The sequence below is a fragment of the Canis aureus genome, chromosome 2 (assembly GCF_053574225.1).
Source record: "Canis aureus isolate CA01 chromosome 2, VMU_Caureus_v.1.0, whole genome shotgun sequence".
NCBI lineage: Eukaryota > Metazoa > Chordata > Mammalia > Carnivora > Canidae > Canis > Canis aureus.
Genome location: NC_135612.1, coordinates 49527217 through 49552324, shown reverse-complemented (window position 1 = coordinate 49552324; position 25108 = coordinate 49527217). Strand labels below are relative to the sequence as shown.

The 25108-nt window shown below is 40.6% G+C and overlaps 1 protein-coding gene across 6 annotated transcripts in view; it reads left to right on the top strand.

Annotated features, from left to right (window-relative positions):
- SV2B (synaptic vesicle glycoprotein 2B) overlaps positions 1–24290 on the top strand; it is a 173597-nt gene extending 149307 nt beyond the window's left edge. For all 6 annotated transcript variants that reach the window (XM_077871235.1, XM_077871264.1, XM_077871217.1 and 3 more), the window contains 4 exons: positions 11878–12011; positions 14571–14771; positions 18448–18607; positions 21207–24290. In XM_077871235.1, the coding sequence (XP_077727361.1) occupies positions 11878–12011; positions 14571–14771; positions 18448–18607; positions 21207–21390 (679 nt within the window). In that variant the 3' untranslated portion in view covers positions 21391–24290. The remainder of the gene's footprint in view (positions 1–11877; positions 12012–14570; positions 14772–18447; positions 18608–21206) is intronic.
- The last annotated feature ends 818 nt before the right edge of the window (positions 24291–25108 follow it).

Genomic DNA, 25108 nt, shown 5'->3' with positions numbered 1-25108 from the left:
GGTTGGTTTTGTAGTTTTTAGACTTAGCTACATAAAAAATGGGAACTTCTGATTCACTCTGTTTTTTTAAAAAACGATTTTATGTATTTATTCATGAGGGAGAGAGAAGCAGAGACACAAGGAGAGGGAGAAGCAGGCTCCATGCAGGAAGCCTGATGCAGGACTTGATCCCTGGACCCCGGGATCATGCCCTGAGCTGAAGGCAGGCGCTCAATTGCTGAGCCACCCAGGCATTTCTCATTCTGTTCTTCTAACCTTTCTCAGCCTCTGGAAGCTTTCATTAAGCTTCTGAGTGGGAGTGGGAAGAAGCAAGGGTTCTTGAAAGTGGAGGTCTTGTGTGGACCCAGAACCCCCTCCGGGACCATACAGTTATTACCAAGGGTCTGGGAATGCAGAGGCATGCCAAGGATTGTCTGAGAGTGGGTGAGGATATTCTGCATGCACAGATATGTTGCCATGTTTCTATGTTTCAAGAGCATGTGAATGTTTCTGTGTAGCTATTACAATATAAATTCCTTCAGAAGTTGCAGTGAGTTAATTTTAACTTGTCATTTATATGTTTTTTTTTTTTTTTTTTTTTGAGAGAGAGAGAGGGAGAGAAAGAGAGCACAAGAGGGGCAGAGAGAGAATCCTAAGCAGGCTTCACACCCAGCACGTAGCCTAACTGGGAGCCGGATCTCACAATCCCGAGGTCATGACCTGAGCTGAAATCAAGAGCTGGACGCCTAACCAACCAAACTTCCAAGCACCCCTCATTTACATTTCTTAACCAGTGGATCCTAAAAGCACAATCACTATCATGTGAAACCCATCATTTTTACCCTCAGCAAATTGAATAAAAAGGGTGTTTTCCTCTTTTGTAGGATTAGGAACCTTGAAATTTACCTAAGAAATGAAGGAATTTGGTTTCTTTTCTTGAGTTATGCTGCCACCTGCTGATCATGGGCTAGAAAGCACCATATCTTTGTAAACCCTGACCCTCTTTGGAGAGTTAACTGCTGGACTTGAGCTTGGGTGGCGCATGTCTCCATACATGCCCTGTATACCTCCTCTGACTTTATCCACACTGACTAATTTAAAATTTAAATAGAAATTGTTTACCTCATTGACTATTGCACACGGGGGAAGATGACTTTTGTGTAAGTAGGGCTTCAAACTTTACCCACAGGCTTTGTCAATAAAGGAAAACTTCTTGAAATCTGAACTTAGGGGCGCCTGGGTGGCTCAGTGGTTGAGCATCTGCCTTTGACTCAAGTCGTGATCCCAGGGTCCTGGAATCGAGTCCCGCAATCGAGTCCCGCATCTGGCTCCCTGCAGGGAGCCTGCTTCTCCCTCTGCCTATTGATTAAATAAATAAAATCTTAAAAAAAAAAAAATCCAAACTTCATCCTGCTTTAAAACAATCCCTTTGGCCCCAAGAAGAAATGAAAATATACAGATTAGTTTGCGCTTATTCCCCAAGCACCGTCCTGCAGGCTTCCTGGGCATCTAATGGGACCAGGTGGCTCTGAACTCTCATACTGCTTTTGCTCTAGAACTTGTATGTTTTTGGAAAATGCAAGAAAAGCAAGAGAAAAAAAAACTGATATTCTAAGCCCCAAGCCAAAACATCAGGCTAGGCTTCTTGTGCTGTTAATTGAAAGCAGGATATGAGAGCATGCGTAAACTAATTAATTAATTACCCTCTCTGCTTGGGAAGACTCCTGCTGGGCAGGGCTCCTTTCTGAGAGGGTTAAGATGGGGGAAGAGTATGATACAAGTCAGCCAAGGGGAAGGAAATTGGAGAAAAGCTCTCATGAGTTCTTATAGTAGGTCAGGGGATGGTACTCTGAAATGAGGGTGGCTTGGCAGAAAAGAGAAGAAGGCTGGTTTCAAACATTACACTGAGGCATTACTCACACTGCAAATCTCCTTTGAGTGAGGCAGAAAGAAGAATTTTCTTCAGCTGCCCTGGGTCTGTTTCAAGGCCATGAATTTCCATGAAGCTGCCCAGAGTGGGAAATGTGTAAAAGCACCTTCTGGCTTCCCAGTCTGAGGAAGTAGCTTGAGGGACTGGGTTTTAGGCTTCATGGGTTGGAGACTAGCTGAGCTATCTGACCTGTGTCAGCCTCCGATTCCACATCTGAAAGCCGTAATATCGATAGATAACATACCTCCTGCTTCAGAGTTGATTAAATCTCTCCATTTAATACAGGTCCTGCAGAGTTCTTTGTGGAGACTCTTCCGGGATATTTTATAACTTCCTCCACCACTGAAAATTGGGTTGCTTCCTCTCCATCAAATATTGACAGAGGTTATTGCAAATAAATAGAAATCCTATTGATTTGGAAGTGTTTACTTGGTACCTAAGCTTTTTAATTAGTCCTAAGAGTTTCCCTTTGTGATTGTTGTATGATCCCATCTTCTGCAAATAATCACTGTTTTGTCTCCTTTCTTCTCTTTTATATTCCATTGTGGAGTACATCGAGGAGGTGGAGAATAGAGAATAATGCAAACAACCCGATTCAGAGCATCTAGCTTTATAAAATCATAAGCTGTGCTAGACTTCAGATTTCAAAATAGATTAAACATTTCTCACTCTGTGACCCTCAATGCAATTCCTTTCCCTCCCAAAGCGGTGATGATCACCATTGTTAATAAATCGGGTGTTTTACATTCGTGTTTTTACACTTTTCCCATGTATTTCTGTATCTATAAACATTGTACAGTGTTCTTTTGCATGATTTAAAGGTTAGATAAATATTATACCATCTTATGTATGCAAACGTATAATTATACTATAAATTTCACAACTTTTTTTGGTGTAAAATCAGGGTTTGGAAGACTCTTTCTGTTGGTTAACGTAGCTACATAATTCACTTTCATTCACTGAAATGTCATTACGTGAGTATTCCATCGTGTGTTTGTCTGTTCTTCTTTGGATAGACATATAAGTCACTTGCAATTCTTGGGTGTTACATATAATACTGCAATGAGTGTTCTGATGGGGGAAATCTTCTAGCCTGATACTAAGAGGTGGAATTGCCAGACAGAAGGATGTTCACATCTTCAGCTTCTCTGCCACATTAGTCTCCACGAGCCTTGTACTAACTATACTTCCCACTTAGCAGACTGAGCACGCCTCTCTCTACTACTGGGCCCATTCTTGGTTTGTGAGATTGAGGAGTGTGACATGGTATTTCTTTGTCTTTTAACTTATATTTTTCCCATCCTGGTGAGATTATCTTTTCCTGTGTTTCTTGGCTCTTTGGGTTTCTTCTTCTATACCTGTTCATGGACTTTGTTTATTTATTGGATATTCATTTTCATATTAATTTGCATAATGCCTTAGTCTCTTCTGGCTGCTATAACAAAATACCACAGACTGGGTGGCTTATAAACAACAGAAATTTATTTCTCCTAGTTCTGGAGGCTGGAAGTCTGAGATTAAGGCACAGGTAGATTCCGTATCTGGTAAGGACCCTCTTCCTGGTTCATAGATGGACGTCTGTTTGCTGCGTGTCCATGTGAAGAAATGCAGGAGGGGGCTCTCTGGGGCCCTTTTTATAGAGGCATTAATCCCATTCACTACCCTCATGACCTAACTCCTCCCCAAGGCCCTACCTCTTAAGACTATCACATTGAGGATTAGGTTTCATCATATGTATCTTTGAGGGAGACGCAAACATCCAGTCTATAGTACATGAGTTCTTTAAACTTATGTATAAAATCAAGTGTCAATGATATGTTTGAAATTTTTCTGTGTTTTTTTTTAAATAAGATTGTAATTTTAGAACAGTTCTAGTTTCACAGAAAAATTGCAAAGGTAGTGTAGAGAGTTTCTGAATATCTTGCACCTTGTTTCTTTTGTTATAACAGCTTATATTACTATTGCATGTTGGTTACAATTAATAAACCAATATCAGGACACCTCAGTAAAGTCTGTACTCCACTTGGATTTCCTTTTTTTAAAGATTTTGTTTATGTGTTTGACAGAGAGAGAGAGAGCATGAGCAGGGGCAGGGAGGGGTAGAGGCAGAGGGAAAAGCAGACTCTCTGCTAAGCAGGGAGCCCAGCATGGGCTGAGCCGAAGGCAGACACTTAATCACCTGAGTCACCTAGGCGCCCCACTCAGATTTCCTTTTACCTCCTATTCTTTCTCTCTTCCAAGATCACTTCCAGGCCACCACATCCATGTTAGTAGTCATGCCTCCTCAGGCTCCTCATGGCTCTGACAGTTTGTAGTTTGCTTTTTTATTTCGCTTCAGTAGTCCCCAAGAAAGGGCAGATACTTCATATTTTAATGCCAAGTTTGTCACATTTCCTTTTAAGGTTATTGAAGAAATCCTTCATGTTTGAAGTCATAAAGTCATTTTCCATTTGTTTCTCTTCTTTAAAGCTTCTTTCACATTCAAGGCCTTAACTTACCTGGGTGTGGCCTCTAAGAGACAGGAATAATTTGATTATCCCCCCCATGTGAATAGCCAATTGTTTTCATGTTTGTAAAATTGCCCATCTTTTCTCTATTGACAAGTAGTAACGCTTTTATGGTAAGTCAAGATTTCTTGTCTGTATTACTGTGTTTCTGTGCACTCTGTTTGGTTCCATGGTTCTAACGGACATGGAGCCAAACAGAGAGGAGCAGTAACCATGTCTCTCTCTTTACCATACTGACTTCTTTGCTGTAATTTTATTGTTTTGTTGTGTTTCCAGGAGGATTAGGTTCTTTCACTTCATTCTTTACATTTTTCTTGGGTGGTTTAGCCCCTGTGCTTTTCCAGACAAATTTTAGGATCAAGTTATAAAATTCCATTGAAAACAGCTTGTTGGGATTTTGATTGGAATGACATAGAATGTCTGGATTCATTGGGGGACATCTTTAGAATACAGGATCTCCCAATCATTGCATGTGGTATTTTTCTCTGTTTACTTAGTCATTCTTTGATAATGGTTTATAACGTTCTCTATAAGTTTCCATATGGGACCACCTGGGTGACTCAGTTGGTTAAGTGTCCGACACTTGATTTCAGCTCAGGTCTCCATCTCAGGGTCATGAATTCAAGTCCCACATTGGGCTACACGCTGGGCATGGGGCCTACTTTAAAAAAATTGATCTCATATGTATTTTGTGAGGTTTATTGCTGATGCTTCATTGGTCCTTGCTGCTGTTGTGAGTGGGGCCCTTACTTTCTCCTCTTCCTCTCTTTTCTCTCTTGTGGTTCTCCTCCTTTCTTTTCTTCCTATTCTTCCTTTTTTCCCTTATACATGATTTTTTGGGCTCTAACACGTTGGCCCAACCCTCCATTAATTTTGGTAGCTTCTTGGTAGATTTGCCTAGCTCTTGTATGTGGCACACACACTGAAAAAAATTAATGATAGTCTTATTTCCTCCTTTCTTACCTTGGTATTTGTGTTCTTTTCTCATTGTGTTGCATTGATTAGAATCTCCCATTCAGTTGATGGATATGAGCAGTGCTAACAGGTATCTTGACATCAGAGGGTGCTTTTGGTGTCTCCCTCTTAAGTATGACATCTGCTGTATGTTTTTGAATCATCATCTTTAGAAAGTAAAGGAAGAGGGTGCTTGGGTCCCTCAGTCAGTTAAGCCTCTGCCTTTGGCTCAGGTTGTGATCCCAGGGTCCTGGGATCAAGCCCTTCATTGGGCTCCCTACTCAGCAGGGAGTCTGCTTCTGCCTCTCTCTCTCTGTCCCTCTCCCTGGTCTTTTTCAAAACAAACTGTATAGGATAGAGGTAGTTGTTTTCTTAAAGGTTTGGTAAAGCTAGTCTTTATAACTATATCAGCTTGCCATTAATCAAGGCAACAGATTTTGATTACCAACTTATTTTTTAAATGGCATTAATATATTCAGGTATGCTCATTTTTCTTTTGTAAAATTATTTCTTTTAAGCTTTAGATATATTGTCACAAAGTCCATAACATTGTTTTATGACTTTTAAGTTTTTATTAGATTTGCAATAATGAATCCTCCCTTTTTATTGTTAATACTACTCATGTGCTTTTGGTCTTATTTTATAATCAGTCTTACTGGAGTTTTGCATATTTTATATTTAAATAATAATATTCCTTTCTTTAATAATTTCTTCTTAGGATTTACTTTTTTATGTCTCATTAGTTTCTTTATTGTATTTCTTGATTTAAAAAAAAAGTTAATGAATTTAATTAGGTACATTTCATTTCAATTTTGCTTTAGTTGCATCAAACAACTTTTTATACTTACTAATATATATTTTATATTTTCCAGTAATATTTACTCTTCATCTCACAAATTATTTAGAAGTGCATTTTAAGTATCAAATGCTATTTTTAAAAAAGATTTATTTATTTGAGAGAGGGAGAGAGCATCAGTGGGAGGGTCAGAGGGTGAGGGATTGAGAATCTCAAGAAGATTCCACATAGCACAGAGCCCAATATGGGGTTTGACTTCATGACCCAGAGATCATGACCCCAGCCAAAATCAAAAGTTGGCTACTTAACTGACTGAGATACCCAAGTGCTCTTTCAAAATGTCTTATGCCAAATTTTCTCTCTCTTTTAATTCTTAAATTCCAATCACACTTAAGTTCGATTGTTTGATAGTTTCCCAAAGTCTTTGGTTACTCTTTTCTGGGTTTCCCCTTTCTCTTTCTCTTTATGTCATAGTTTTGATAACTGCTCTTGAATTATATACCAGCCAGGTAGTTCTTTCCTTGAATATGATGAGTCTACTGGTGAGTTCATCAAAGGTATTCTTAATCTGTTTTACTGCTTTAAGAAATTTCTAGCATTTCTAGTCGACTCTTTCTAATAGTTTGCATTTCTGTGCTAGAATTCTCTATAATGCACGCATGTTATTCACCTTTTCCAGTAAGGCATTATGTTAAAGTTATATTAAATTTCCTAATAGTTCCAGCAATGATATCGTATTTATACCCGTTTTAAAAAATATTGTTTTAACATAATGCTGTTTTACTCTTACTTCTTTGTGTGTATTGTAATCTTGGTTGAAAGTCAGATATGTAGGACAATAGAGACCTTTTTAGGAATGGGTACATCTCTTTTGCTAAGCATTTACAGGGTGTGGGAGTTTTGAATCAATCTAGTTAGTATTCGAACTTTGGGTTTTTTTGGTTTATTACCATAGAAATTTGTTGGGACTTCTATTTATTTATTTATTTATTTATTTTTAAAGGTTTTATTTATTTATTCTTGAGAGAGAGAGAGAGAGAGAGAGTCAGAGACACAGGCAGAGGGAGAAGCAGGCTCCATGTTGGGAGACCGACGTGGGACTCGATCCCGGGTACCCAGGATCACACCCTGGGCTGAAGGTGGCACTAAACCCCTGAGCCCCCCGGGCTGCCTGGGACTTCCTTTTAATTGGAGTGTAATTTATATATAGTAAAATTCACCGTTCTTATAGTATAATTCTGAGTTTGCCAAGTGCATATGGTCATGTAACCACCACAATCTAGATACCATTATTCCCCAGATTTCCTATGCCACTTTTTATCAACCCTTACTCCACCTCCAGTCCCTAGCAACCAGTGATCTCTCTGTCACATAAATGGAATCCTACAACATTGAAGCCTTTTAATCCTATTTTTTTCACTTAGCATTGTGTGCTTGAGATCTATCCATATTGTTGCACATTCAGCAGTTTATTTTATGACACAGTACTTACTATTCCATGGTCTGAATGTACTACTATAATTTTATCCATTTACCAGGTGAAGGAATTTTGTGTTTTTTCCAGATTTTGGCATGTTTAAATTAATGTTTCATTTAGGATGTTTACAACAATATTTACATATGAAGTTGTTCTACTTTTTTCCTCTTGCAAGTCAATAATTGCTTTTCTCTTTATTATTTCTCTTTTTTCCTAAATTCCATTTTTATAATTCTTTAAAAAAATTTTTTTTTGTTTTTATAATTCTTGCTTAAGATTTTATTTACAAAGGCTGTCATGTGCTAGGATCTTTGTCAAAGGAACAGGATGAGACCTTGCTCCCTCCTCAGGGAGCCTGAGTGTAAAAGAAAGGGAAGAAAGGAAATTGGGTTTACTGGCAGATTCACCAAGGCAAAAGAATGTATGTTCTTAGAGAGTCTATTAGATTGACATTGGAACCAGTATTTCCATGAATACTTATTCTCCATGATATAATATTTTCACAATTTGGAGAAAAAAGATGGTCATATCCTCAGTCCACTCTTTTATTTCTTTTTTTTTTTTTTTTAAAGATTTTATTTATTTATTCATGAGAGACACAGAGAGAGAGAGAGAGGCAGAGACACAGATAGAGGAGAAGCAGGCTTCATGCAGGAAGCCTGATGTGGGACTTGATCCTGGGACTCCAGGATCACGCCCTGGGCCGAAGGCAGGTGCCAAACTGCTGAGCCACCCAGGGATCCCCTCTTTTATTTCTTTTTAGGCAACAGACAGTTAAGACACTCCTCATTTATAGAACTATACAGAGCTGGAAAAAAAACTCCTCCTCAATACCTCTATTTTAAAGATTTTTTCTAGTGTCAACCTAGAGAGGAGAAAAGACTTGCCTGAGATCTCTTGGTGCTTAAGCTCTGAAAGTTGGACTCCATTCTTTGGTTTCTGGAGAGTGGTATCAGAGGTGGGAGAAAGGCCTTATGACCACATTGGAGAATTTAACAAGTTATATGGAATATCAGGCAAGACTACCACTTTCCTTATCTCTTTAAGAAAATTAGGCACGCTCTAGCATATATTTTCTGAAGCAAATGATCCTCTTCTTTATGCTCTGCTTTACCTCAGGTTAGGACCTGACATGAGATAATGTGTGAGAGACTAGAATTCCAGTTATTTTCCAAAGCATTCTATTTCATTTTGCTGTGGCTGGAAGGTTTATTGTAGTAAGATATGTATATGGAAGCTTTGGAGAACTGTACCCTTTGTTTGTTTTCTCCCCACAAGGTGAATTAATTTATCTAAAAGAGAATTTTCTACTTCTCAATTTTTTGAAAACACAGTTAAAGGGTCTATGTAATACAACTCCATGTCTTTGCACATGCTGTTTCCTCTGCCTGGACTGCATGTCCTCCATGTCTTCTCTTGGATAGCCTCTATTTGTCCTTCAGAATGGGTCACCTCATGCTTTTCCCAACCAGATCACAAGTGCCCCCTTTGAACTGATCTTGAAACATACCCCTATCTTGATAATTATCACACCAAATCTTAACGACCAGTTTCCTTGATTATCTCTTTCATTAGACTGAGCTTCTTGAGGATGCCATAAAGTAAAACACAGTGACTAAACGGATACAATTTTTGGCATAGTTTAGACCATCTGGTGGACTGACCATCAGCCATGAGGGTGACTAACATAAAGTATTTGTAGTAATAATTCTGCCATAGATTCTGGATTGCCAATGGCTCCTGTTTTCTAATAGAACATGTTCCAGAAGATACTTGCACTAACTTTTCTTTCAGCCTTTGAATTCTTCTGAGTGAAGAATCTTGGACCATTTCAGTGTATAAATGAGAGATAGGGGATGATTTATATAAAGACTCATAAAATATGCCTTGGTCCTTTCTCCTTTTATCTCTTTCCTTATAACTTTGGCTTTTTATAACTCACTTGAAGATACATTTTAAGGTCTGCTTGCGTCAGGCCCATTATGATTTATGGCTCTGCTCCCTCACTCACTCTTGGAAGAACATTAAAATATATCTGGGGGCCACATCAGCAGCCTATTACTATATTAAAGAGAAGGATATATTAAGAAAGGCAAAGACCTGAGACAGAATCCAGGAATAGCTTTCCTGAGTAAACATATTCAGCACACAAATTACATTAATTTTGAAATTGAAGGCATCTTCCTGTAATACAAGGCTTACCAATCTCCATGGAGATATGAAGAGTCCAGTGATAGCCTTTGGAGGCCCCTGTTTAAAAGTCTGTAGCAAATTTGACCCTATGAAAAGTTATATAAAATAATTTGACTAATCTAGACCAGTGACTCTCACATGTTTTAAATAATCTGACATCTGCCTCTGGTGATTATGGTTCAAGAGGTCTAGGAATATAAGAAACTACATCTTTTTTAAACAACATTCTGTTTTGTTCTGATACAAGTGTTCTGGGGATCTCTCTTTGAGAAACACTTGCTCAGGCCTTTTTACTGGGTGTGGTGGGGGTCTGTTTGCAGAAATTCGTGACAGGTGGCTCTAGATTAGGGTTGTTAGCAGAATATAATATAACATAAATGGAAAGGGAAACTGATCATCATCTGAGGTCATGGGATGAATAATATGATTGCCCTGAAAAGGAATAGCCTGTGCTACGTCTATCACAGTGATTCCCACTATATTGTTGTCTGCTTGTTTTTTTTTTCCAATTAGACTTAAGGGCAGGAACCATATCTTTCCTCTCTGTATTCATAGCACCTAATACCATGTAAGTAAGTTTTGCTGAAGACTGAGTGTATAAATAAATGGATAGACAAATGAATGAGTTGTAATTCTCCACAAATGAAAACATATCCAAGGTTTCTAGTTTCAAGTTTGACCAAGCTTGGTAAAGGTCCAGCAGAGGATGATGTTAACATATGTTGGTATATGTTTCTGAATGCAATATTGTTTTTTTTCCTATTAAGTTCATGTAGGAGTTGGAGTACAGCAGTGGCTCTCAAATGTGGATGCACCTCAAAGTCCCCTAGATGCTTTCATCTGTTTTATTATTAAGTGAAAAAGTAATATGTATGCTTGATATAAAGGAAAAATTAAGTTTATCTCATTCCCAACTCCCGTTGGACCTCTCCAGGGCCAACCACATCCACCAGTTTCTTGTGTGTATTCTATGCATTTGGAGGCATATCTTATATGAATGGTCACAGGCTAGAAACACTGTATTGCATTTGATTTTTTTTTCAGTTAACAATATACCTTGAGAATTGTTCCATATTAAGGTATATAAACTACCTAAAAACTGTAACAATCACATGCTATTCCACTGGGTGGTGTCTGTCTGTCTGTCTGTCTACCTACTCATCATCCATCTAGTAATCAATTCTTGCTGCCAGAAATTTTGCAACAAGCATTGGTGAATGTATCTCTTTGGATGCGTGAGCAAGCTTAGGTAAGATAAATTCTTAGAGGTGGTATTTCTAGGGCAAAGAGATTGCGTGTTTGAAATTTTGCAAAATTGCTCCCCCAAGAGGCTGCACCAATTTTATTCTACCAACCATATGAATGAAAGTGCCTGTCCCTCCAAATCTTTGTTGGGGGAAATTTTTAAAACGAAGATTCTTAGCCCCTCACAAATCTATTGCTTCCAAACCTATTAAGACCAGCTGAGGGAACTGGATTTTTTTAAAAAAGATTTTATTTATTTATTTATTTATTTATTTATTTATTTATTTGAGAGAACACGCATAAGTGGGGGGAGGGAGGGGTAGAGGGAGAGGAAGAAGCAGACTCCCTGCTGAGTAAGAAGCCTAAAGTGGGGCCCTGGGATAGATCATGACCTGAGCCAAAGGCAGGCGCTTAACCAACTGAGTCACCAAGATACCCCAGACCTGCATGTTTTTAAAGCTCCTCATAAAGTGCCATGTTATCAGTATTTTCATTTCACACTAGTCCGTATCTCGATGAGTCTGATACAGAAGGTCCATGACTGCATTTGGGAATCACCAGGCTGCTTCATAACACCCCGGTATCTACCCAGACTGGATACCAGCTTCCACATTCCTGCTGCCCTCCCTCCTTTATAAACATCAGCTAAGGAATAGGGAACTAACCTTGGAAAATAATGTTTCAGCACCTTTTGGTTTGAAGTTCTCCTTTTTCTGCCTTCCTGTGCTTTCCATTTTGGTCTCAAGTCTTTTCTCTTCCTGGCTGAATTACTCAGGGACTAATGTCTTTTCCACAGGTTCACAAAGATGTACTTTAAACATGTGCTCTTTGAGGACACATTCTTTGACGAGTGCTATTTTGAAGATGTTACATCTACTGATACCTATTTCAAAAATTGCACTATTGAATCGACTGTCTTCTATAACACAGGTGAGAACATGGGTGGTGTGGGTGCACAGTATCAAGGGTGGACTGGTCTTATGTAAGAAGCAAAGTGCTCAGTCATAAGCTTTAGGAGTATCAAGGTATACACAGATATGACTACTGAGTGTTAGGTTGGAGAAATGAGTTCTAGCCCAAGTATGGCACAGATTAATTGCCCAGTCCTTACCAATGCATTTAATTTGTCTTCATGTTTTACCACGTGTGAAGTGGAAACAAAAGTTCTGGATGAGTGCTCTGATCTCAATGAGACTGATGCTATGTGTGCTTCAGATCTTTGGTAGGAACAAAATATGACGCAGATGAAAACTAAGCATTCCAGGAGGGCAGCATTTTATGCATGGAGTGCATTCTTGAAGACCTCACATAATTTGAGTTTTGCAAACTTCAAGGCTCATGTTCTCACAATAATAAAGGAAAAGGGAAAATTGTATCTTCTCAAGCCTTGTGCATAAAACGAGACAATAAGAATATTTTTAAAAGGTACCTTTCGGGCTTCGATGATTAAAAAAATATTCACAAAGTTCCACCATTCTATCATTCTTTGTTACGTTTACTACCATCATATATTAATAACATACAGAGTGGAGTTGGGACATGAGGAGACTACCCTGAGCTTTTCCAGGGGCTTCATTTACATTGTCTCCAGTGAGAAATGCACAATTATTCCCATTTTTTAAAGATTTTATTTATTTATTATGAGAGACACACACACACACACAGAGGCAGAGACATAGACAGAGAGAGAAGCAGGCTCCATGCAGGGAGCCCATGTGGGACTTGATCAGGATCACGCCCTGAGCTGGAAGGCAGGCGCTTAACTGCTGAGCCACCCAGGCATCCCAATTATTCCCATTTTATAGCTAGCTCTTGCCTAAGGCCACAGCTAGCAAGCTGAGGGAGCTTGGACTCATTCCTCAGTTGCTTGGTTGTAAAGTCTGTGATCTCTCCACTGTACTCCATTTACCATGCCAATATCAGTATTTTCTCCAAGACCTCACCACCATGGTTTATGCAAAAACATCTTCTTCCATGAGGTCAGCTTCAAGAGGTTCAATATCTGGCCTCCACATACCCTTCAGTCTCTAAATGATCTATTATGAGATGTACCTTCCTAAATTTTTTTTTAGGCTGAACTTAAAAAAAAAATGAGTGCTATACACTTCCTTTGTCATTAAAACCTGAGGCATCTTTTAGTTTCTTCTTTCAAGTTTTAATGTTGCCTTGTGGTTTGCATACTCTCATGTGGGGATTTTTGCAAACACCTGTAGTCATGAAATGTCAGTGCTGGGAAGTGATGGAGAGAACCAGGTGTACTTTTCTAATTTTGTAGGAGGAGGTTTAAGAAAGGTTAGAGAGGGTCAGTGGTAGAGCCAGTTCCTGAAACCCAGATTTTCTGAGAGCCCACTTAGACATGCTTTCTGCTTGAAGAGTTGGTGTTAGAAGGTGTTGGAAGACTTGGGAACTAGGTCTAAAGCAAATGGCTTCTATTTTTTTAAGACTTGATTTTTTGGAGATGTGTTAGATTTCTAATTTCATTAGAAAGAAGGTACAAAGATTTCCTTAGAACTCCTGTCCTCTCCTAGTCTTCCCCATTATCAATCAACATCTCCCCAATAGAGTGGTGTATTGGTTACCACTGATGAACCTACACTGACACATAATAATCATCCCAAGTCCAGAGGTTACAGGAGGGTTCATTGTAAAGAATGTTAGACATTCTTTGGGCATGGACAAATGTATAATGGCATATATTCACCATTATTATGCTATATAGAGTATTTTCTCTGCTCTGTGCTCTCCATATTCATCTCCCTTGCTCCCCACCCTGGAAACTACTGAGCAAATGTTTTTACTTTTCTTTTTTAAAAATTTTATCTAATCTTTATTTTTAAAAAGATTTTATTTATTTATTAGAAAGAGAGAGAGCAAGCGAGCACAAGTGGGGAAGAGGTAGAGGGAGAAAGAGAATCCCAAGCAGATTCCCCACTGAGCAGGAAGCCTGATGTGGGGGGTCAATCCTAGGGCCCCGAGATCATGACCTGAGCTGAAACCAAGAGTCAGACTCAACCAACTGAGCTACCCAGGCGCCCTGCAAACAGTTTTTATTTTGAAGAATGTTCAGGTTTCTGCATGGACTCTAGAGTGGTCACCTCAATTCAGATTCAATTCTCTCGTCTTCTGTTTCCTATAAGTTGGGTAGCCTCGGAGGAGTGGTTCAGCCTTGGTGTGGACCTTAGTGTTGTCTCATTGATAGAAACAGGACTGCTTCCTACTTGAGAGATGATGTATTCAGACATGCCTCTCTGTGAGCATTTGTTTCATTTCCTATGCTTACGGGAAGTTGAAGCAGTCATCACACTGTTACAGTTTTCTCTCTTCATCCACATCTGGCCTCATGTCACCTTGACTTTGAGACTGTCTTATTGCTGGAGGCTTAGGGCAGCCTACCCATGGAAAGAGCCATGACTCCATTCTTGCCTCTACCCCATCTCTCTGCAGCCCCTGTCCACTGTACATGAATCAAAGGTTTCCTTCTCTCCCCAGACCTCTATGAACATAAGTTCATCAACTGCCGGTTTATCAACTCTACGTTTCTGATGCAGAAGGAGGGCTGCCACATGGACTTTGAGCAGGATAATGACTTCCTGATTTACCTCGTCAGCTTCCTTGGCAGTCTGTCTGTCTTGCCCGGGAACATCATTTCTGCCCTGCTCATGGATAGAGTTGGAAGGCTCAAGATGATTGGTGAGTAGTTAGGGATGCCACATCTCCTCCAGTAAGTGAGGACCATGGTTTTCAAAGTGTATTAAAGAAGAGGAATCTTTTTATTTTTCTTAAAGAAATCTTTCACTGGAAACCAAACAGGTAGGATAGGATCTGCTGGTGTGGAGCCCAGGAGGCAGCTATGTCTCCAAAAACCCTAGGACTCCATGGAGGTAGTTTGAGACCTATGGTCCAGGTCAGGGACTCATTTTCATTTCCCAACTGGATGATTCTGTGACAGTGACTTCAGGAGGAATATTAAACATGCCCATTCTACTTGCTTTGTAAGATTATAGTCAGAAAAATATATAAAATGCTCTTCAATGAACATTGGTTCATTTGATGGGCTTAAAATAAATTGCATCACTTATTATTTCATAGTGATCACACTTAGGCTTTGGAGGTGGGCAGACTCACGTCTGAATCCTATCACCTTGAGGCTATTTGACTTTGAACATGTTCCTTTACTTCTCCAGGCTTCAATTTCCATATCTGTACCTCTAACTAGCTGGCAGAGTTTTGTGAGGTTTGAACATAATGTAGCCAGAGCATCTCATAGTGCTTGGTGCACTGTAGGTTCTCAAAAATGGTCACAAAATTCATGTATCCATGCTTCACTACACCAGGATCTGCAGCAGTTTACTACAGAAATGCCATACATGGCGTGCATGGCAAACAACAAACAAAACATGTACACCCGGGGCTAGGGAAAACATATAGCAAAATATATATATTGTAAGGCCAGGGTGGGGATAAGAACCACATGCTGATACACATGCCATGGAAGGTCTGCTCCAGGGATGTAGTTGATCAGGAAAATTAATACCAACTCCCTAGCAGCAAAGCCCAAAGGGAAACAAAAATAAATCACATAGTCATTTTGTCAGAGAAGAGCAAATTGTTGAGAGCTTGGCAAGGGAATCTTGTCCTGGTGTTGGGCTCATTGAGTATTATTATTGTAGAGTAGCAGGAATATTCAGAATGGTGAGTATACGATTTCAGCTTTTAAAGTGTGTGGTGAGGATGGAGTCATATCTAGGCATGGCAGATTGAGCGAGCTGTCTCCTGAGTCTGAGGTGGGGCCCTGGTTAGAGCCCTGAGGGAAGGGCAGTGTTTACTAACTCGTAAATGCCTGAGCTTTTCAGCAGAAGGTAACTGCACGGTGCACAAGACCAGCAGCTGGGAATCAGGTGACCATCTCAGCCAACATTTGCTTTAGAGTCTGCATACCTTCCTTTCCTTCTCTGAGCTTCTGTTTCACAACTGTTAAAGTAATACCTCTGTTTACTCCAATGAGATAAGGCGTGTGAGAGTAGATAGTGAGCTTTAGTAAAGGTCTGGCACGCAGCAGGCGAACTGTGATATTCTCAGTGCATGCAGATAATAGATGCTCAATAAACGTCTCGATGGGATGTGGATGACCTGTTCTGAAAGAGTCTCTGAAAGAGACTCATGAAATAGTCTTAGGAAAAGACAGAGTTATTTCCTCAAATTCCCTGTAGAATTTGCTGTGGCATAAAAGTTGTCCTGCTTACTCTGTGTTCTTTCCTGGGCAGAAGTAGTGTCTTGTTAACAACAGAGTAGAAGTTTCCCTGATGAGGCTGTTAGTCCTCATTTATTCATTCAATAAGCAGTAATTTATGCAGCACTTATTCTTTGCCAGGCGGTATGGCAGACAATGGGAAAACAGCAGTAATTGACACAGACAGCATCCTCATGCTCACGGAGCAAATGATCTATTGGGAGAGAGAGACATGAACTAGAAATTTCATTGAACAAACACAAAGCATGTATTATAGGTCAGGCTTTGTGCCAAACATTTTTAAAATATTAACATATTTAAAACTCAGTCACCCTGTGAGGTAAGGACTATTTTTTGCCAACATTTTACAGATAGGGAAAGTGAGACAGAGAGGTTATGAGACTCACACAAGGTCACACAGGGGAATCTGGGACTTGAACTCAGGCTTCTCCATCATAACGGAGATGAGAATTAACAGGATGGAAGGAGAGTGGACCACCAGGAGCTATAGCAGGATTACCTAACATAGTTGAGAGGTCAGATCACTGAATATCACTTGATTTATTTGAGGGTAATATTTTGTATTCAATAAACATTTGTCAACATTTATTGTAAACCAGGAGCCAATGGCTGGCCACTTTGAGGGAGGCATGAGTTTAGGTGATATAGTTCTCAAGGCACTTGTGGTCTCATAGATGTTTGTCTCCTTCCTAGCTGTTTGGAAAGAGGTCACCAGGTGGCCTACTCACAGCCCTGCCTCTTCCCAGAATCAGCAGAATCTAGGCCATAGTTACCATGTCATGGCTCATCAGCAGAGGGTTTGGCATCAGTGTTGGTAGCTCCAGGTCTGAGGGTGAGATTCCAGGCAGAGGCCCTCCAAGGAGGCCTTTGTGGGTAAGGCCAGCCACCAACATGACTTCTTGGCAATTGGAAGGCCTCTCCTAGAGGACCTCTCTCCCCCAGGGTCCTGATGCCTGGCTGGGACCCTTGGCCTGTCTCCCAGCTGGTTGTCTGGAAGATGCTTTCTTCTTTCTGCTAACTATTCCCACTGCATTTCCAGCCATGCTCCTGGTCCATACCCTGCATTCACTCCACACTCCCCAGGCTCTTCTGGACTGGATGTAATGGATTTGGGCAGCATTTGAGACAGCCTTCTTTTGGTGGGACCTCTTATCATTAGTTGCATCAGCCAGAGTGCAGGTGGGAAGTGAATCCACACCAGATAGTTCTAGTAGAAGAGACTTTACAGATGGGATGTGGCTTTTAGAGGGGTGGGCAGGCTTGTAGGAACAAATAATGTAAATGAGGCACCCAGATGCTAGCAAAACTGGCAGCTCATACTGCTTCTAGGACTACAGGGAGAGAACAGCACACTCACAGAGCCCAGGGCAAGCTGGAACCGTGGAGGTGGAGGCTCCTAAAAGGACCTGTAGTCCTTAGCGGGTCAGAGAGTGGAGTGTGTATGTGGGGGGGTGGGGGGGGAGGGCAGTGTAGCCATCACCATAAAAGGAGATATAGATAGGATAGGAATTGAGAAGAAATACTCCAACTCCTACCTGCTCCCAGTTGATAAGGGAGCCACAGGTACACAGTCCCTGGGGGTTAGCTGCTCAGGACACAGGACAAGACTGAGAAGGGCAGATCAGATACTTGGGGTGGAGATGGAATAAATGGAGCATAAACAGCAGGGGCCTTTAGGTTTTCTTCTGCAGCCCATTTACAGTTCTGTTCTCAGTAGTATATAAGCTCCACGAGGATTTTGTGATACTGATGTATCTCAGGCACCCAGAACAATGTCTGGGACCTAAGAGATTCTCAAGGAATGTCCTTTCTCCCCATCCCCAGTAATTCTGGGCTGAGCAGCACCACAGGGTGAGGATTTCAAAATCCTTCTTGGAAGCTAACTCTGGTGACATGACCCATGCTAAGGGCTCTAATCCCATGGCCAGAGTATCATGCAGGGGGTTCAAGCTGTGTTTTCTCCCTGCAGAGATGGGCCTGTTACTTGATGTAACCTGTTACTTCAGGTGCACTTGTGAAGATGGGAGAGTGGAAAGGCCTGTGGGTGACAGTCTTGTCTAAAACATGGGCTTCAAGGTTTGTTTTTTTTTTCCTGCCCTTGACCTCCCCCTGTAGGTGGCTCCATGCTAATCTCTGCGGTCTGCTGCTTCTTCCTGTTTTTTGGCAACAGCGAGTCTGCGATGATTGGCTGGCAGTGCCTGTTTTGTGGGACCAGCATTGCTGCCTGGAATGCTCTGGATGTAATCACAGTGGAGCTGTATCCCACCAACCAGAGGTCAGTTCTTCCCTGGGCTTCCCTCTGGGACTTGTTTGGACTTTAGCCAGAGGTCTACTCATTCCAATGTCCTTCACCAAAGCCATCTTGGTCTTCTGGTGTTTCACGGACCAAGCATCTCTTTGGTTATTGAGTTTCTCCTGCATGGAGGCTGGCATAGGCACGGAGGTGAGCAGGCTAAGGCCTGATGTAGTGGAGTGAGTGGCTAGGTATGAAGGACAAGTGCAAACCATGTTCAGGAGAGAGGAGTGAGGGTGCCACCATAGGAATCATGCAACCCAAAGAGGGGCGAGAACAGGCCTCTAATGGTGTAGTGGGGCCGGGGGGGGGGGGGGGGGAGGTGAAGAACTAGATAAACAAAGGGCGAGGGAAAGGCAAGGGCAGATAATGGTGGGAATGCGACTCAATGGTCTAGGGCATTCACAGAGATGTGGCAGAAATGCTCAGTGCTTACTTTTATTTTGTGCAAGCCACATGGAAGAGGCCTGATTGGAAGAGTCAAAGCCATTATGTAGCAGTTATCTCTCTTTATGGAGAAGGAGTTTTGCATTTTAAGGATAGCAGGTAGGTGGCCCTATGGTCAAAAAGGAGTAAGAAGTGATGTGGAAGGCAGGGAAATGAAATTCTCTAAAAAATCTTAATGATATTCCCCAAATTGATGACAGAGATATTAGAATATGAATAGCTATGGCAATGCACAGCATCCCATATTTGGAGCCCCTCTCCCCTAAACTGGGGAGCTTCTAAGTTTTAATAAGAGGAGGAAAAATTATCATTATTTCAACAGTATATAATTTTACATCTAGGAAACTCAAGACAATTAATTAGAGACTGCTGGAAACAGTAAAATAATTTGATAAGGTAGTCAATAATAAAACTAACTTAATAGCATATGGGATTTAATAATGTATCCAAAAATTTAAAAGTAAAGTTTAATTCTATTTAATAATAGCAGAAATCATGAAATATCTAGGAATATAAGAATATGTGGGATAATAAGAAAGGTGAAGAAAACCATAAAGCTTTACTGCAAGATAAAACAGAAAACTTACATATCAAGGTATACCTTATGAAATTCTAAGATTTATTCTTGCACAAATTTCAAATTTTCTTTTGTTTCCTTTTGACTTCAAAGAGTCCATTCAGAATTCAATGAGATTTTTTCCCCTTCTTCATGGAAACTTGGGACAACTTTGGAAATTTCATTTGGAAAAATATGTGAAAATATCCAAGAAAATCCTGAAAACAAAAAGATTGGGATGGGGCTGGTTATGTAAAAAGTGATTTAAAGTGTAAACATTATTTAGGTACAAAAAATATAAACACATTCTTAGCAAACCTATGGTATGAAAAAAATATTTTGCTTCAGTTGAAGAGAGTTGGTGCTGGGAATATAATCTCTGTATGCAGACGGAGGCAAGAAAGGACAGATGATTAGTAGCAGTTATCACGGAGGGGACGTCTAGCTGGCTCATTCAGTAGAGTATTGACTCTTGATCATGGGGTCGTGGGCTTGAGACCCACCTTGGGTGTAAGGATTACAAAAAAAAAAAAAAAAAATGAAGTTAAAAAAAAGTAATAGTTGCCCCTCAGAAGTGTGACTGAAGGATACTAATCAGGATTAGGTTTTGCTGTGGGTGACAGAGATCTCAAATAAATGCAGCCTTAGGAAGGTAGGCATTTCCTTTTTCTCTCCTGTAGAGTCCAGAGCAGGCACTGCAGGCTCTTTTTATCTTGTTGTTCACCCTCTCATGAGCTCAGCTATGGTCCCAGATGGGACTATCTACATTTTTGGAAGCAGGTTGGAAGGAAGAAAAATGCAAGAGAAGAATGCAAAAAATACCACTCATGACACCTCTTAAGGAAATTTCTTGGGAGCTGCCACTTGCACTTACATCCTATTGGCTAAAAATTTGGTCACATGGCCAGACTCCACAGCAAGGGAGTCTGGGAAATGTAGTCTACATCTGGAGAAAGGCTTATTAGGGGCATCCCGCAGCGTTTGCCATAAGAGGGTCAGATGTTATTAGGAAGGAACAGTGACACTTTCTGCTTCATTCCATTTTTTTTTTCAGTGTTTCACAATACGCGTGTACTACTTGTGACAATTTCGAAAAGGGAAAGAAACAAGTTTGAGGGAAATACTCCAGAATGTTAATAGTGGTGATTGCCTTTCAGTGGTGGGATTACAGATCTTTGCATTTTTAAGTTTTTCTGTATTTCCAAATTTGATTAAAATGAGAATGTCTCACTTTTATATTTAAGAAAAAAAGTTGGAGCGTCTGGGTGGCTCATTGGTTGAGTGTCTGTCTGCCTTTGGCTCAGGTCGTGTTCCTAAGGTCCTGGGATTGAGTCCTGCATCAGGCTCCCCGTGGGGAGGGGGCCTGTTTCTCTCTCTGCCTGTGTCTCTGCCTCTTTCTATGTGTCTCTCATGAGTAAATAAATAAAAGACTTTAAGAAAAAAAGAAAAGAAAAAAGTTCCCTCCCATACCTTTACCATACCTTCTCTCACAACAAGAGAAAGAAAGGACTCAGTCCCACTCATCTAAGGAGGACTGGTTCATCTTTCAGAATGAGTTACTTTCTTCTTCTTTTACAGGGCAACAGCCTTTGGCATCCTCAATGGATTATGCAAATTCGGTGCCATCCTGGGAAACACCATCTTTGCTTCTTTTGTTGGGATAACCAAAGTGGTTCCCATACTTCTGGCTGCTGCTTCTCTCGTCGGGGGTGGCCTGATTGCTCTTCGACTGCCAGAAACCCGAGAACAGGTCCTGATGTGAAAGCAACCTCAGGGGAAAGAAAATGTTGGAAGAACCTTATCTAGGAACCTGCAATGCATCCATGCTTGTGTCTGTCACTGTCTGGAGGACACTGTCCAGAGGACACCGGAGGAGAAGTTGATTTTGTGACTCCTAGTTTAGGAAACCATTTCAGCTGTCAATATGTTTGTAACTCAGGTGACTGATTTGGGGGTGTCCTGAATCACCTGTAGAATCCCAGAGCTGCATTCTTGGCTTCAGGTTTCCCCAGCCCAAAGCAGGGGAAGAAGGATCACACCTTCCAGTGGGCACACATGCTGAGCAAGGAGTGTGTATTCCCCCTGGTTAGGTGCAAGGACTTATTTGCATTTCAAAATGAATTTGAGGGTAAGAAACATTTACGCTCTTCCTCCATAAAGTTCCTCGGAGCCCAATGACCTAACAAACTGACTTGCCAGGAAACTAGAGTCATATAAATATTGGGCTTGAAATACAGGATACTTATATTTTTGCATTTAAAAGTATCACCAATCATATGTTCCATTTGAAAATTGGCACATAGCATTGAAGATATTCTGATATAGAAAACCAGATATTTGAGCAATATCTATAGAAGTCTACTCCCCCCCTCAACCAAGTGTCCTAAGTTTTCCATGATGATTAGGTGGTGAATTTAAGGATGCTATTTACTCCTGTTTTGATCTATTCAAAGAAACTTAAATGCGATAGGTTTTCTGTAAACTAACTTTGTACATAACTATATTTGGGTTTAATTTGCAGAAATGGTACCTGCAAATATTTGCCAGCACTGTAGCCATATTTTGGGAGGAGTTGGTGTTTGGGGTCCCAGGAGATTGGGTCTGATTGAGTGAAATGCAAGAATAATCTTACTTATAGCCATTTAACCTGCTGTCAGGAGGATGCACTTTGCAAGCTCACATTGTACAGTTCATTTAATCCAGGCACTATTCTTCGTGTAGGTGGAGTAGTTACTTTTTTCTCTCTTACACAGATCACTTGTGAAACTCAAGCTCACCCATTGTGAGTACCAGCTTTAGATGCTGCTGCTCCCCCAGAAACAACACGAGAAGGGTTCAGGGGCCTCTGGCATTCTCTTTGTAGACGAGAATAAAACACAGTGGAGAACATAGTTGATTGAGGGAGGGATGGGGAAGTGTAGCCACACTTCTCCAAAACATAAATTCTTTTTGTTTCTTTTAGCTTTAAAACATGATCTATATTTGTTATCATGGTCATGTCCTATGAGAAATCTATGCTGTGTGTCTAGGTCAGGGACTTTCGAAACAGCTGTCACTGGCATGGGAATTAGGGCATGTAGTAGATGTGAAATATGTTTCCCTTCACTGCTCCAAGTGAACTCTTTTTTGAGACCTTTTGGAACATAAATGGGGGTGAGGGTGGGGGTGGAGTGGGGAACCCAGGAAAACTACTTTGGCAAGGGTCAGCAATTGGCTGAAGTCTTGACAACACAGAAAAGAAAGGTTTCATCCACCAGAACTGTCTAGCATGGAAAGACAGTGAGCTATGAGCTCTTGTTCCTAGAGGTGAACTGGCCGAGGCCAGATGAATATCAGTTTGCAAGAACCCGTGCTTTGAGTTGATTTGCAACGTGTTTAGTGCTGTCAAGTGCCACACGTTCCCTACCAGAAATCTCTAAAAACTTAAGCAGGAAAATGACCACATGGAAGGTTTTCTCGGCTTTGGGGAGACAGGTCCCACGATAGCTCCGGGCCCTCTTTCTGTTATTCTCTGAAATAACAGGTAGACAGGAGGGAAGAGTAAATATTACGACACCTTTCCACCTTGGATCTGAGATCAGTTTTAATGGTTAAAATGTTTACTCTGCTTCTCTTGTCCCTACCTCTTGATTCACTCTTTTTTTCTGTACAGCAAAGGAAGACATGTCAACTCTGATGTGACACCCTGATCCCCTCCCCAAGTATATAAATATACTACTGTGTATTAACATTTCTCTCAGTGTTTTATAGGAGTTACTTAAGGTAAATGCTATGTCAATAATGAAAGGCCCAGTGTAACATACCTGTAATATACTTTCTGTATTCTGACAATATGAAATACAGTGGCTAGGCTTGTTCAAGACAATTGTATAAACCAGAGATTGCCACATCCCTTGTAACATTATTTGTCAGTGGGATAATACAATTTAATGAGCAGCTACTACGTAAGAACTTTACAAAGTCTACACTTGTATTTAAGGTGGATCTTGTAAATCTAACATCTGATTAATTTTTGAGTATGGAGGTGGCTGCCATAATTTGGAGGTCAGTTGGGGGTTTTCAAGCTCTAACTTTATGGCTCCTTAAACCAATCACCTAACCAACCAAGGGCAGTTCTTGTTTTATCCATCACATAAGCCTCTGGAAAAGGTGCAGCCATACTCTGCAGCCTTTCCCTGTGAAGGATTGCCTGGCTCTGGTACCTGGCCACTTCTTAAGAAGTGCTGTCATTCCTACTGAGATAAATGCTTCTTTAAAAATAGTCTCTGTGGCAGGTCATTGGGGGATAATGTACAACATTCCTGGCCAGGCACTTCTTTTTCATTTCGTGTTCTACTCTGAGAAATTCCCGGTGGCATCCTTGCAGCGTGGAAGGATGAAGCTCTCCTTCATTGAGCAAAGCTGTTCATGGTTCATGATGTATTTTATGATGCCTGTTTTGGGAGTAGTTACTTTTAACAGGCTCAACTGTGTTGTGTCATCTCTTGATGCTGATTTTTGACCTTCTGTTTTATTGGAAATAATTAGTGACAGGGGTGTGCCTATTTGTGAAGTTTATAGCACATGTACCTGAGGTCATGTGATAAATAACTGCATTCCCAGGGTCCCCTGCTACCTTGTATTAGCTCATTAAAAAATAATAATAAAAATAATTGTAACCAACCTTTAAGAACTGAGGCTAGAGGTTATTTCCAGACACTTAAGTTTCTTCTGGATTCCTAAGTTGATTGGATCAGTTGGGGTTGGCATGCTGAGAAGTATTTTCTTCACCTTTCTTATTTTGCATTTGGGGACCTTGAGAGGTCAAATGATGTTGGTTATAAGACCAACATGGACCAATGGAGTTGGTTATAAGACCTACAGTGATGCTCTCTCTATAATTCTGGAGTAAGCTCTCAATCAGTAATTTCCTACTACAAGGCCTCCCATTGAGTCTCTGAGGAATGGGATAGCGTGACAAACATTTACCCTCCATTCCTGGAGGCCACTCATTGAAAAGTCACATGATTGTCTTACCTGGAACAAGTGGAAGGAACATCATACATATGAAAAGATTGGTGTTTATTAATCCATCTAGTCACTGATTCATTCATTTATTCAGTAAATCCTTGCTGAGCCTGTACTATGTGCTAGGCTCTGTTCTAAGCCTTGGGGACCCAGTGGTGAAAACTCTGGTCACGGTTTCTGCCTCCTGCCTCCTTTTACTTATGGCAAGTGGGCAAGATGGTTATTAAGTTGGCAATAATAACAAAGTGCAATGATCTTATCATCAGTAAAAATGTACCTTCTGCTTGTAAGAGTGTTCTTATTTCCTTACTAGTCAATTGTGGATTTCTGCATGTCATTGTTTTCTTTCCTGTGTTTCTTTTCTTCAAGGAGTGTGCTAATTTCTTATCTTTATAAACCAGGTAAGGGAAAAGATACCTTTGCTCATTTTCTCCAGAACTTACTCCATTTTTACTTCATTGACTTTATAGAGG